The sequence below is a fragment of the Felis catus genome, chromosome F1, assembly GCF_018350175.1.
Source record: "Felis catus isolate Fca126 chromosome F1, F.catus_Fca126_mat1.0, whole genome shotgun sequence".
In the NCBI taxonomy this organism is placed as follows: Eukaryota; Metazoa; Chordata; class Mammalia; order Carnivora; family Felidae; genus Felis; species Felis catus.
The window spans coordinates 30,505,197-30,519,996 of record NC_058384.1 but is presented as its reverse complement, the minus strand read 5'-3'; the positions used below and the strand labels follow the sequence as shown (position 1 = coordinate 30,519,996).

Below are 14,800 nucleotides of genomic sequence, written 5' to 3'. Positions count from 1 at the left end.
GAAAGAATCTATCTTTCTCTATTGAGCTCCCTTAATACTTTGATTTTATTTGTTTCATTGTGATTATCATATTCAACCTTACGTTTTTCTTACTGCAGTGAAATTCATATTGCATAAAATTAACCATCTTAAAGTATAGCTCCATGGTATTTAGTACATTCCCAGTGTTGTCCAACCGTCACCTCCCTCTAGTTCCAAAACATTTTTATCTCCCCTCAAAGAAGACCCAATACCCACTTAGCAGTCACTCCTCCCTCCCTGCCATTTCTTTCCCCTGGTAACCACTAATTTGCTTTTTCTCTCTATAGATTCACCTGTCCTAGACATAGCGTGTAATGGAATCATACAATATGTGACCTTTTATTTCTGGCTTCTTTCACTTAGGATGTTTTCAAAGTTCATCCATGTTGTAGCATATATTAGTACTTCATTCTTTTTATGGCCAAATAATCTTTCATTGTATGGACATACCACACTTTGTTTATCCATTCATCTGCTGATAGACATATGGGTTGTTTCCACCTTCTGACTATTGCAGTAGGGTGCTATGAATATTCATGTATAATATTTGATATTTGTTTGAATACCTGTTTTCAGTTTTTTCCACACTGGCGGCACTATTTTACAATCCTACTAACAGTGTACAAGGGTTGTAATTTTTCCACGTCTTGCCAATGTTTGTTATTTTCCAATTTTTTATTTGTTTGTTTATTACAGCCATCCTTGTGGGTAAGAAATGGTATCTCGTTATGGTGTTGATTTGCATTTCCCTACTAATTAACTTACATTGAACATTTTTCTTCACGTGTTTGTTGAACATTTATATAGATCTTCTTTGGAAAAATGTGTATTCAAGTCCTTTGCCCATTTTTGAATTGGTTATCTGTCTTTTTGTTGTCGAGTTGTGAGAGTTCTCTATGTATTCTGGATAGTAGACCCTTCTTAGATATACGATTTGCAGATATTTTCTCCCATTCTATACATCATCTTTTCTCAGCCTTATGCTGCATATTCTTATTCCCCTTTTTGATTGTAAGCATCTAACGGGTAAGGACCGTACCTTATACATCTTTACAGCAGACTCATTCAGATAGTAGGAGTTTGTTGAATAGGAAAGACATTTGTCAGCACTTACCCTTTAACATTAGAACATGGTGCTTTAGGGTTTACACCTTACACCTGAAATACTGGCTGTCTTCTCTATGTTGTAATAATTGCCAGTTTGTCCTTTTTTTCTCTTATACTAATGGCTATTAACAGGGTTATTTATTTTACAGCTTGGAGCTGCCATTGGCTTTTTGCTGCCACCGGTTTTAGTGCCCAACACGCAGAATAACACAGATCTTCTGGCCTGTAATATCAGCACCATGTTTTATGGAACATCATCTGTTGCCACGTTTTTATGTTTTTTAACAATAATTGGTGAGTGAATTTTTCCCCTATTGCTTAAATAGATAAATGCATGACAAACATGAAAATAAAAATAGCTAACCCTCAACATTTTTATGCTCATATCTCCAGTGCCATTTGCTTGTTTCATTCTTGCTGTTGCCCTTGTTCAGATAACGAACGCTACGACTCTAGGGATGTGTTATGGTCGGCTACATCTCTTTATTGTAAAGGTTTGAACACTAATGCATCTAATTTACCTCCCTACTAACTTTTCTTCCCTGATGACTGTTGTTGCAAACATATTAGCTGCCTCCTCTTTGCATACTCCTCTACGTGTTCTGCATCTTATGCTAACATAGCCAGGAACAAGTTCTTCTCATGCTTTAAATGATGCAAATAGGCTACAACTTTTTTTTTTTTTAACGATAAATGCCTCCAAGGATCCCCATTTTAACAATTAACTGGATCTGAAAATGTTGACCGGTGCACGATCCTGGGCAGCAGCAAGCTGTTCAGCAGAATCTCAGACCGGCAACCGTCTGCTTGTTAGGCCACTCCAGCAAAGCCCTGCTGCCTCCAGTCGTCACTGAGTCCTCTCGTCTGGGCCTGTCTCTTGAAGCAGTCAGTCAAAATCAGCTGCAAGCAGCCATCAGCAGTTTGGAAGAAGGTTTGGGAAGGTCTGCTTTTTAAAGTTTATTTTTATTTTTTTAATTAAACTTTTAAATTTTAATTTAATTTTTTAGAGAGAGAGAGGGAAAGAGAATGAGCAGGGGAGGGGCAGAGAGAGAGAGAGAGAGAGAGAGAGAGAGAGAGAGAATCCCAAGCAGGCTCCACACTCAGCATGGAGCCCGATGCGGGGCTCGATCCCACGACCCTTGGATCATGACCTGAGCCGAAATCAAGAGTCAATGCTTAACCGGCTGAGCCACCCAGGTGCTCCTAAAGTTTATTTTTAATGGGAAACAATTTTGATTTCAGGCAAAAGGATAGGTTTTTTAAGTAATATGTTTGCTAATATAACTATCATATTGCCCTTTGGGCACTCAGTATTGTTTAAGACTCAGTATGTCTCAAATTGATTTGAAGAAGAAAGCAACTTAAAAGTAAAAAGGCCATCTTTCAATCATTAACATTTACATCAAGTTGCATTATAGCTGGAGTTTTTTTTTTTTTTTTAATTTTTTTTTTCAACGTTTATTTATTTTTGGGACAGAGAGAGACAGAGCATGAACAGGGGAGGGGCAGAGAGAGAGGGAGACACAGAATCGGAAACAGGCTCCAGGCTCTGAGCCATCAGCCCAGAGCCTGACGCGGGGCTCGAACTCACGGACCGCGAGATCGTGACCTGGCTGAAGTCGGACGCTTAACCGACTACGCCACCCAGGCGCCCCTATAGCTGGAGTTTTAAAATTTATAGATTAATTTTTACCACGGCTATAATAGTAATGAGAAATTCAAATTTTGTGATCTCCAGATATGAAATCTTTAGTTTTCAAGGAAATGTAGGCTGAAGACAGTTTTGATAGAGACTGCCTCTATAGGTGAACTGCCCATATATTTAATCTCCCAAAGATAATGAACAAAATACTCTCTTGGTAGCATATAAAGTATGCTGACACGTCCAACCTACTTACGGTTGGTTTTTATGTTTCAATTAGGGAGTGACACATTTGCCCTGTACAGACTACTGCAAAAGGACAAATTATCCCTGTACTATTTTAGCAATTTAACAAAGATATAAACAAAATCTACAGTTGGCCCCCCAACAACATGGGTTTAAACTTCACAGGCCCACTTATACATGGGTTTTTTTTGCAGTCCTGTAAATGTATTTTCTCTTCCTTATGATTTTCTTAGTAACATTTTCTTTTCTCTAGCTTGCTTTATTTTAAGAATACCAGGGGCGCCTGGGTGGCTCAGCTGGTTGAGCGTCCAGCTCTTGATGTTGGCTCAGGTCATGATCTCGTGGTCGTGCGATGGAGCCCTACATCGGGCTCTGCACTGAGCATGGAGCCTTCTTGGAACTCTCTCTCTCCCTCTGCCCCTCTCCCCTGCTTGCTCTCTGGTCAGCAGTAGGCTATTAGTTATTAAGTTTGGGGGGAGTCAGAAGTCATTCATGAATTTTCAACTGTGTAGGGGATTGGTGCCCCAAACCCCCACATTGTTCAGGGTTAACTGTTTATTTTTTAAAAACAAACTCTTAAGTCTACTTTTCTGGTAGCTGTATTTGATTTGCTAAATGAAATGTAGTTTATATACATTGTGCATAAATGGATCCTCTGTTAGCACTAGGGATTATTAAAAATGTAAAACCCTCTTTCCTTTGATTGCTTGTGTTATCTTCACATCAGTTCTGGTTTTCCTTTTTCTATTGTCTTCAGTTGCTTGTCTCTTCAGAAGAAGTGAGAGAACAGGTTCTATAGGTGATATCTATACATATGAAATTATGTGTATGACGCATATGTGTTTAAGCATATCTATATGAGATGCTACAAAGATAAGATACTTATTTGTCAAGGAAGGGGACAAAAAGGCAATAATAATAGGTGTGACCGTTGACATAGCACCCTGTGTTATTTGAGAAATTAAGAGACCTATTCATGTACATTATTGCTTATTTATGTACTCATGGTCTGAACAGACAGTGGAAATGGAGCAGGGACAAAAGGACTCACTGTCAAATTTTGCTTGGTGACCTGTAATCTTAATGTTATGATGCCAAGCATAGAATAAATGCAAGATAATTTACAGTTGTGACCTGAAAGTCTCAGGTTGAAATTGTGATACTTAAACAAAAAATGTACTTATTTTTCTTATTCCCAAATATTTGTGATTGAGGGAGATATGGGCTATTTTTAAAATCCCTACTCCAATGTCCTTAATCACTAAGGGACAGTCCTACTTCCCTCGAAATTCTACCCATAAATACTTTGGAAGCCCAACCAAATCTGGTAAAGTAATTTGGCTTTGCTGATGCTTTTCAGCAACGTGTCATATACTAAATTGGTATTCAGCAGTCTTTCAAAAATGCTATCTTGAGGCTTCATGCCATGTAACCCTCCTGCCTTCCCTCATGGAACTTACATGTGAATGTAATCCGTCTAGCATTTCTAGGAATTAACCCAAGCCTTCCACTGAATTGCACACTAATACCTCATTCTTCACACCCCACATGATTATACCCTCTAACATGTGGTTGTTTGGTAAGTACCAAACGTGTTTAAAGGCACGTTACATGCTGTATCCTTCAGTCTTCACAGCCGTATGAAGACAGTACTATTATCATTCCCATTTTATAGATGAGGAAAGTGAGGCACAGAACGTAAGTGAATTTAACCTATCCATGGTCACAGTAAATACTGAAGGTGAAATTTGCACCCAGGTACCCTAAGTCCATATTTAAAATGTTATGTATAAAAATAAGTCATTTTAATTTTTATTTAGTTTTGTTTTTGCTCCACTTCAAATTGCTCTTGTATAAGTGGTGATGCTGTTGTATTTGAAAGCTGTTCTTGTGCAGCACAGCAGTAAACTATATCACTTAACTCAAGTGTGTACGTTAAAATGCTTACCATCCTGATTCACTAACATGAGTGAATGAGAGAAACCAAAAGTAATGGCAGTCAGCATATTTAATGTTACGGCAACTTAAACACATGAATAAAGAACATGTGTGCGTAATTTTACTTTTGATTCTTATGTTCAGGATATTTATATATAGGCTACTATTATAAACTTTTAACAGAAATATGTTTCACCCAGGCTATGAGAATTTCAAGCCCCTGAGATAAGGTCTCTGACTTCTTAAAAATAAATATTCCTCAAAAAGACAATGTATTTTGTGTAGCATTCAATAATTACAAAATTATTTTGCAAATGTCACATAATCCTCATAGCAGCTTGTTGTTATTTCCATTTTATGAATGAGAAATCTATAGTTGAGAGACATGAATTGACTTCTTCAGAGTTATACAAAATATGAGGCAGAGCCAGTATTCAAACCTTTACATGTCTTCTGATAAGCTAATATGTGTAATGTCTGCTTGAATCAAACAGGACAAATAATGAAATCAAAAGGTAATGTTATTACCTAATTCCAAAAAGTAGAAGTACTCCTAAACACAATAGATATGCTTATTCATCATGGGAGAAAAAGTTTGAATGTGGTGCCCCCCAAATCCTTTGGCTACTTTGGAGAATAACTGCTTTAATAGTTTATTACTATCACTATTAATTATTATTATTATTATTATTAATTATGATGATGATGATGATGATATAAGCTCTGTGCCCAGTGTGGGGCTTGAACTCACGACCCTAAGATCAAGAGTCGCATGTTCTACCAACTGAGCCAGCCAGGTGCCCCGGTAGTTAATCATTTTATTGGCTCACGCTTTTGGTGGGGAGAAGAAAGTCGGATATTGCTTTTTAGTTTTCAAGGGAGAAAGAAAAGCCATATTTCATCATTTGAAAGAATCAGTGCCAAGTGAACAGGGGCAGAGACCCTGTTTTCTGTTCCTCTGTTTCCTTTTCTTCGTATAGAATTAAACCTGACTTTAGTGTATTGTGTAGCTAATACAGGCCTGATTTTATCCAACAGGGCAGTTAATTACCTGAAACTAAACGATAACACGTGTATTCAGGAAATAAATTTAGTAGAGTTGAAGATTAATAAGAATTGTTTTCATTTTGAATTGGAGTTCAAAGCTGAGCCTTTTATACTTACTTTACCAGAGTAAATAAAAACCTAAGAGGCTTAAGACTCACTCAATCCCCATGACTCCCTTGTAAGCATGGTTTTTATATTCTGAAGCTTTGTTTTACAACTGTGTGAGTTGTGTATTACCAATATTAATGAAAAGAGATATCTCCTATCTTAACTAGGACACAAAGAGACTTTCAGGAAAGGACAACAGACGCCCTCCACAGTGCAAGGAGCAGATAGGGTGAACGGAAGAGGAGGGATTGCAACAACTTAAACATTTTATGTCTACCAGTCCAGTCCTCTGATGTAAGCATATTAACCAGTGAATATTCATGAGTATGTCTCCTCTTGAATTAGTTGTGACACCTGTAAAAATAGAAGTCTGTTTTAGTTTGATAAGTTTTCAGTATATCGTAATTAACTGATGTTTTGGTGAGCTCTGCTGCCATGAATCCACCTGGACCTGTTTCAATTCTAGAGGTGTAATTAAATCAGTTGATAAATTTCATATCAAAACTTAAAAGGAAATAGTTAACTAACTCAAGATAATCTTCTAAGAGTCCAATAACAGGGGCGCCTGGGTGGCTCAGTCGGTTAAGCGTCCGACTTCGACTCAGGTCACGATCTTGCGGTCTGTGAGTTTGAGCCCCGCGTCGGGCTCAGGGCTGATGGCTCGGAGCCTGGAGTCTGCTTCAGATTCTGTGTCTCCCTCTCTCTGACCCTCCCCCGTTCATGCTCTGTCTCTCTGTGTCTCAAAAATAAATAAATGTTTAAAAACAAAGTTCAGTAAACATACTGGTTTGCTTATTTCTGATGTTATCTCCAATTACAAATTGAACTAAATTTAGAAATGGAATTGTTGACTACCTACTATGATAAAAATTAATCTTGCTTAACTGAAAATGGAATAATCAGTGGGCAAGGTTGTGGCATGTTATTGATGGTTTTGCAGTTAAGTCATGTGAACTGGCCAAATCTCTGAGTTGTAGTCAGTTTCCGGGGGACCAGGAGGACATTCCTCACTTAAAAATTAATGAAACTGAAAGCCTCACTATAAGACTCTCACTACCTCTTTAAATTTAAACTGATTTAGTCCACTCACTAAATACGTGTATTTAATTTCCTTTTCATGTCTGTTTCTAGCATTCAAAGAAAAACCTCAGTATCCACCAAGTCAGGCTCAAGCAGTTCTTCAAAACAGCCCCCCTGCTAAGTACTCCTATAAGAAATCAATAAGGAACCTATTTAGAAACGTTCCCTTTGTCCTTCTATTGATCACTTATGGTAAGTGGTTTTCTTTTATTTTCTGCGATGTCTCTGTAAACCTTTGAGCATTGTAGATTATTTTCGTTTAATCTAGTGGTTTGAGCTTTAATGAGCTAGGTTTGTTAACTGTAAAAATAATGACGGCACAGTCATAAATTTTGAACTAAAAGTGAAAACTTCAGGATGGATTTTCTTACACGTTTTTAAAACAAAAACAAATAATAGATCTCAAACAGACAAATTCTGTCAACTTTTTTGAGTTTTCACAGAGTATTTTAAGTCCTTTATAAATTACCGTAAGCTTATGGGAAACGTCACCAACAGCTCCCTTCTCTGACCCTGTGCAAACTGGCGTCTATTTGGACCTCCCCAGTCAGGACTAGACACTAACGCGATCACCTTAGCCAGTTCTAACTTGAAAAAGAATTCTCACCCTTCTAGATATTTCAGGACAGCTGACAGATACTCCTCTGACACTGTGGCCTTGACTGCAGGCACCAACATATTTGCCTCCCTTCAGAGTTTGCTGACAGTTCATTCTTTGTTTTCCTTAAAAACATTTTTTTAATGTTTATTTTTAATGTTTATTTTTGAATGTTTAATGTTTATTTTTATTAATGTTAATGTTATTTTTGAAGACAGAGAGTGAGTGGGGGAGGGACAGAGAGAGAGGGAGAGAGAGAGACACAGAATCCGAAGCAGGCTCCAGGCTCCAAGCTGTCAGCACAGAGCCCGACGCAGGGCTCGAACTCAGGAGCCGTGAGATCATGACCTGAGCCAAAGTGGGACGCTTAACTGACCGAGCCACCCAGGTGCCCCTGTTCTTTGTTTTTCATGTTAACTCTGTTTGTATCAACTGCCAACACCCCTTATTTCTGTCTTGTCTTCAGAAGTCACTCACTGCTGTTCTCTTTTTTACATCTTTTTGGGAGTGCACACCCTAGTACATAACTGTTTCACAAGTGGTTAAAAATTATGCCCTCATCTAAACACTCACCTCACCCTTTTACCAGGATTACTTCATCTTTTTTTCTTTTTTTTTAGTACAAATTGTTGAACACCAAAGTAGAGCGTTTAGTATGGTGAGTCCCTATGTACCCATCATCACCCAGCTTCAATGATCAGCATTTCACCATTCTTGCTTTATTTCTTTCCTCTATTTTTTTCCTGGAATATTTTTTAAGCAGATCCCCAGATGTTATGTCATATCATCATTAATACTTTAGCATGTCATAGTTCCTTTTCTTAATTTTGCTGGTTGCTTCTGTTGGTTAGCTTAACCCTAAAACATGTAACTGGGAAGTAGAGTAAATACAGTGGGTCATTTTTATCTATAAGAACAAATTCGTTTCTGTAGCCTCTCATTTTTTTTTTAATGTATGAAATTTATTGTCAAATCGGTTTCCATACAACACCCAGTACTCATCCCAAAAGATGTCCTCTTCAATGCCCATCACCTACCTTCCCCTCCCTCCCACCCCCCATCAACCCTCAGTTTGTTCTTTTAAGAGTCTCTTATGCTTTGGCTCTCTCCCAACTCTAACCTCTTTTTTTTTTTTTCCTTCCCCCTCCCGCATGGGTTTCTATTAAGTTTCTCAGGATCCACATAAGAGTGAAAACATATGGCATCTGTCTTTCTCTGTATTGTAGCCTATCATTTAAGGAAGAAAGATTCCTACCTTCTTTTATCTCTCACTGTTTCCCAAGACAAAACTTTCTTTCAGTCCATTTATAACCAACCCCTTGTCACAGACACACACGTACACAAACATGCCTCCACGTGCATATACACTGTTAATACTAGTCTCTGTAATTTTGTGCCATTACTTCTTTTACCTGAAATGTGCTCCTTTTTTCCACTAAGCGATCCTACAAGGGCCAACTTAATGTTTGCCTCACTTATTGTTCATTTTGTTACTCATTCATTTGTTTGTGTATTCCATCAGTAATTATCAACATTGACTGTAGAGTAGTGCTCTAGATACTGTGTGGGCTAAAAAGAAGCATAGTATGTGATTTCTTCCCTGAAGAAATTAGAATCCAACTGGGGACGTAATATAAACATCTAAAAAGTGAACAACAGTTTAAGAGTCATTTCTTTTGTAACACATCATTTAGTACTTCCTTGATTATACGTAAGTGATAAGGTGAAAATTTCTTATTTTTTTTGAAATTTATAAAGGTCTTCCCTATATATTATTTTATCTAACTTTTTTGAGATAGAAATATTATACCTATTTTATAAAGGATCAAAGTTCTCTTTTCTTAATTCTAAATTTTATTTATTTGTACAAAATTTAGTAGGTTACAAAGGATGCATAGTGCACACAGTATAAAATTCATGAGGTACAAAGGGCGTACAATGAAAAACCAGTCTTCCCCCATCTCTGTCCCCAGGTTACCTCTCTGTTTCCAGGGAGTTCCCCTCCCTGGAGACAATCACTGGTATCATCTGCTTCCTTGTGAGGCTGGTATAACCTTGATACCAAAATCAGGAACAGTGCAAGAAAAGAATTATAGGTCAATTTCACTTATGAAAAAAATGTAAAAATGCAAAATAAAATATTAGCTAAGCTACGTTAGCAATTTATAAAAATGACAATACATCCTGGCCAAGTTTGGTTTAAGAAATGATGTTGTACTAAACTGATTTAGCACTAGAAATTCATGAATATAATTTATTGCAGTAAAAGATCAAAGAGGAAAATTTGCTCAATAGCTGAAGGAAAAGCATTTGATAGAATTCAATACCCGTTGATTAAAGACTTAGCAAACTGCTAACTGTTCATTCATAAAAATGAACTTTATGAATCTGATAAAGTTTACCTACAAAAACTCTCTACCAGACATCATTCTAAAGGCAGAACTTTAGGAGCAGCAGTATCCTTTAAAACAAGGATGTCTGTGTCATCGCTTTTATTCATCATCCAGCTGGAAGTTCTGGCTGGCTCACTAACACAAAATTTAAAAGTAGATGAGTTGAAAAGAAGAAAGTTGCTATTATTCATAGATAATATGATTATATACACTATAATCAACTATGTTGATTATCAAAAGTCATCAAACTATGGCCTATGAGTCAACTCTGTTGCCTGTTTTTATAAATAAAGTTTTGTTTGTTTACATATTGTCTATTGCTGCTTTTGAGCTGCAAGGGTAGCACTGAGTAGTTGCATCAGAGACCCCAGCACCTGCAAAGCTAAAGATATTTACTGTCTGGCCCTTTGCAGAGAATGTTTACTGACCCCCTGATCTATAAAAATAATGCAAGAGAACCTACAGATAACTATTAAAACTAATAAGAATGAGTTCAGCAAGGTTAGTAGATAATCTGACAATGTGAAAATATCAACTACATTCCTATGTATTTATAGGAGTTGTATTCCTTTTTAAAAAGATGTTTATTTCTTTATTTTGGTGGGTAGAGGGGCAGAGAGAGAGGGAGGGAGAGAATCCCAAGCAGGCTCCACACTCAGGGCGGAGCCCAACCTAGGGCTCTATTCCATGAACCATGAGATCATGACCTGAGCCCAAATCAGGAATCAGATGCTTAAATGAATGCGCCACCAAGGTACCCTGATAAGAATTGTATTCCTATAAAAAGATATTTGTATAACAGCAGCCAACACTATAAGATGTCTAGGAAAAAATCCAACAAAAGAACTTTGTAAGTTAGAAAATTAGAACGCGTTAAAAGACAAGAGAAGACCTCAATTAAATGGAGAGCTATGTTTATAGAAGACTTGAGATTATAGTGATGGCAGTTAACGTTACAAAACCACTGTATTAATAAATGACAGTTGCAGATTTGGATTGACAGAAAAGCCAGATACAGACACTAATTAGGACACTAAACAGAATTTTCTTGTTGAAGGAATTAGAAAGAAAGGGTTGGGAAAAACCATGGAGATTAATAATAATCCCCAGGACAGTTGGAAAACTTTCTTGACCTCATAGTCTTCACCAGAGGAGTAAGAGTTAGGGATCATAATTTTGAATGAGTGAGTCACATCACACCTTTTAGCAGTGCACCTGTCTCCCTCCATGTCTAGTATTACATATTGAAAGTTGGAGCAGAGTTGCACATGGGATGGTCTGGATAGGGACTATACTCCTGAGATAGGTTTTCAGGATTATATACAATATCCAAAACTTAGGAACCAAATAGTCCAAGCTAACATTGTTTTTGAGGTAGGGCTATTTGGAGAAAATTGTATCCCTTACTATGCCAACTATTGCTACTTGCTATCTGAAACTCAGAAAAATAATATATTCTAGGCTCAGATAACAATATCTCTTGCTATTATAATTCTTATCCAGACTCTTGCTATCCTTACTCCGGTCTGGAATAGATTCAAGATCCCATAGGATACAGCGCAGTAGAGGACCCCCAGGCCAGAGCACAGGCCTTCTTTGTCTTCCTTGGCCTCTCCAGGCTAACCTAGCTGGGTCCCTATATATTCCTGAACTCAATGGGACATGAGCAACAAAGGCCAGTTACTCAGGGTTTTTTGATATGATCTTTAGATAGCTATAGGTCTCATTTTGCAATCTTCTGTATACACAGGGTTTGTAATGGAACTTGACTACTTCTAAAATTCCTGTGAGAGAAGTAAGGGCCAAGAGCAAAGATAATTTCGTTGAAGACCAAGTTGAGGGCGCATTCTTATATCAGTACATATAAAACAATGATTATTAAGATGCCATGTAAAATCAAGGGACAGACCATTAGGTTACCGCAACAGAGTAGAGATCCCAGCGATCTACCCCTGTGTCTGTTTGCAGGCTAGGTTGTATTGTAGCAATGAAGTTCTGCCAAAAAAACCTCAGTGGCCTAACACATCAAAAATGTATTTATTGCCAATACTACATGTCCATTGTGAATTGGCAGCAAGGCTCTGCTCATCAGTTAACTCAGGGATCCAGGATGACATCTTGGCACAGGCTGTTGTGATTACTAGGACAGCAAATGGGTAACGTCAGTTTTGCTCACATTTAAAGTCATATGGCCATGGCACTAGGTACCTGGAAGGAAAAAAACCACTACACAGTGATCCTCCCTTGTGCCTAGTTTCCTCTTCTGTGGTTACCCGCGATCAACCGCAGTCAGGAAGCAGGGGCAACTCCTTCTGGCCTGTGCACAGAAGCTCAGCGGTAGCCTGACACTCCGTCACACCGTGTCATTCACCTCACTTCATCTCATCACAGAGTCACTTTGTCTTTAATCCACAGTAAGACGAAAACAGTACAATAAGGTTTTGAGAGAGACCACATTCACATAGCTTCTATTACTGTATATTGTTATAATTGTTCTGTTCTTTTATTAGGTACTGTTGTTAATCTCTTACTCTGCCAATTTATAAATTAAACTTTAATATAGGTGTGTATGTATGTATAGGAAAAAACAGTATGCATAGGGTTGGTGCCCTCTGCAGTTCCAGGCATCCACCGGGGGACTTGGAACGTATCCCCTGCACACAAGAGAGGACTGCTGTATTTGCAGTCATCTCCAATGACTAGAAGGTGCATATATGAAAACTAGATGTTTGGTACAAGAGAAACTATACAGCGAATTGTCCTGGGATAATTGAGCAATAAAGTCAAATTAGCTCTCTATGTCATACCATGAACAAAAAATGAATCGCAGTGGATTAAAGACCAAAGGGTAAAAATTAGAACTTTAAAGTTTTAGAAGCACATGTTTTAGAAACTGGCTTTAGTATTCTTAAAAAGAATCTCTCATGTAAAAAACACAAGGGCACCTGGCTGGCTCGCAGAACATGCAGCTTTTGATCTCGAGGTTGTAAGTATCAAGTCCCACGTTGGGTATAAAGAGTGCTTAAAAATAAAATCTTGGGGCATCAGGGTGGCTCAGTCAGTTGAGCACCCAACTCTTGACTTCGGCTCAGGTCATGATTCTAGGGTCGTGGGATCAAGCTGCATGTTGAGCTCTGCACTGAGCATGGAGCCTGCTTAAGATTCTCTCTCTCTCTCTCTCTCTCTCTCTCTCTCTCTCTCTCTCTCTCCTTCTGCCCCTCTCCCCCACTTAGACTTCCTCACTCTCTAAAATAAAAAAAATAAATGGGGCACCTGGGTGGCTGAGTCGGTTAACTGTTCGACTTCGGTTCAGGTCATGATCTCATGGTTCGTGTGTTCGAGCCCCACGTCGGGCTCTGTGCTGACAGCTCAGAGCCTGGAGCCTGCTTTGGATTCTGTGTCTTCCTGTCTCTCTGCCCCTTCCCCACTCACACAATGCTCTCTCTCGCAAAAATAAAAAATTAAAATTAAAAACAATTGTAATAAAATAAAATCTTAAAAAATAATAAAACATAAACCCTAAAGAAAAAGATTGATAAGTATGATTACATTAAGATAATGGTCTTTTCTAAAAAGATATCATGAGGGGCCCTGGGTGGCTCAGTTTGTTGAGCATCTGACTTCAGCTCAGGTCACAATCTTGCAGTTCATGAGTTCAAGCCCCGCGTCGGGCTCTGTGCTGACAGCTCAGAGTTTGGAGCCTGCTTCAGATTCTGTGTCTCCCTCTCTCTCTCTGCACCTCCCCTGCTCTCTCTCTCTCTCAGAAATAAGTAAACAGTAGAAAAAAATAAAATGAAATGAAAACACACCATAAAAAGTGAAAAGACAAGACATAAAGCATGAGAAAGTGTCTGTGGTGCATATAACCAACAAAGGATTAGCACCTACAATGTAAAAATAGCTCATACCACTCAGTGAGAACAAACAATTTAAGGGAACCAGAAGGCCTTTATGTGTTTGTGTATTACTCATGTATGATGCTAAACCTTATTACTTATCAAAGCAATGCAAATCAAGACAGAGTAAGAAATAATATTACATGTATTCAAGTTGGCAAAAAAATAAATATTTTTTAGTCTAGAGAAAACAAATATGGCAAGAATATGGAGTAAAGGAACTCTGCGAGTAGTATAAACTGATAAAACTGTTCGAAAGACCAATTTGGCTCTATCCAGAAAATAGACATTCTGTTCCTAGATATAGACTTAGAGAAATCCTTATATGTAATAACAAAAACATAATATTCATTGCAATATTATTTTAAATAGCAAAAAATAGGGAAAAGCCTTAAGTGTCTATTGACTTTACAAGAGATCATTAAATTGCAGTATTTTTCACACAATGGACTATTAAATAGTAGAGAAAACTAATGAACCAGAATTTAAAGTATTGCCTCAGGTAAATCTCAAAATCATAATATTGAGTGATAAGAGCAAGCTGCAGATGATACACATATAATATCTAAAACAATAAGCGCTGACATCAGGAAAGGAGTTACTTCTGAAAAAGAATAAGAAGAACAGGATTAGAGAAGATCTAAAAAATTAATCTAAAGCAAAAATGGCAAAATGTTAAGGGTTTATGAAGCTGGGTGATGAGTAAGGGTATTTGCTAAATTAC

General features: G+C 37.8%; 1 protein-coding gene across 1 annotated transcript in view; it reads left to right on the top strand.

Annotated features, from left to right (window-relative positions):
* The window catches only part of FLVCR1 (FLVCR heme transporter 1), a gene marked incomplete at both ends in the record, with an annotated part of 34,680 nt that overhangs the window by 4,843 nt on the left and 15,037 nt on the right, over window positions 1–14,800 (top strand). The window contains 2 exon segments of the mRNA NM_001009302.1: window positions 1,278–1,422; window positions 7,241–7,381. Of these exon segments, the coding sequence (NP_001009302.1) occupies window positions 1,278–1,422; window positions 7,241–7,381 (286 nt within the window).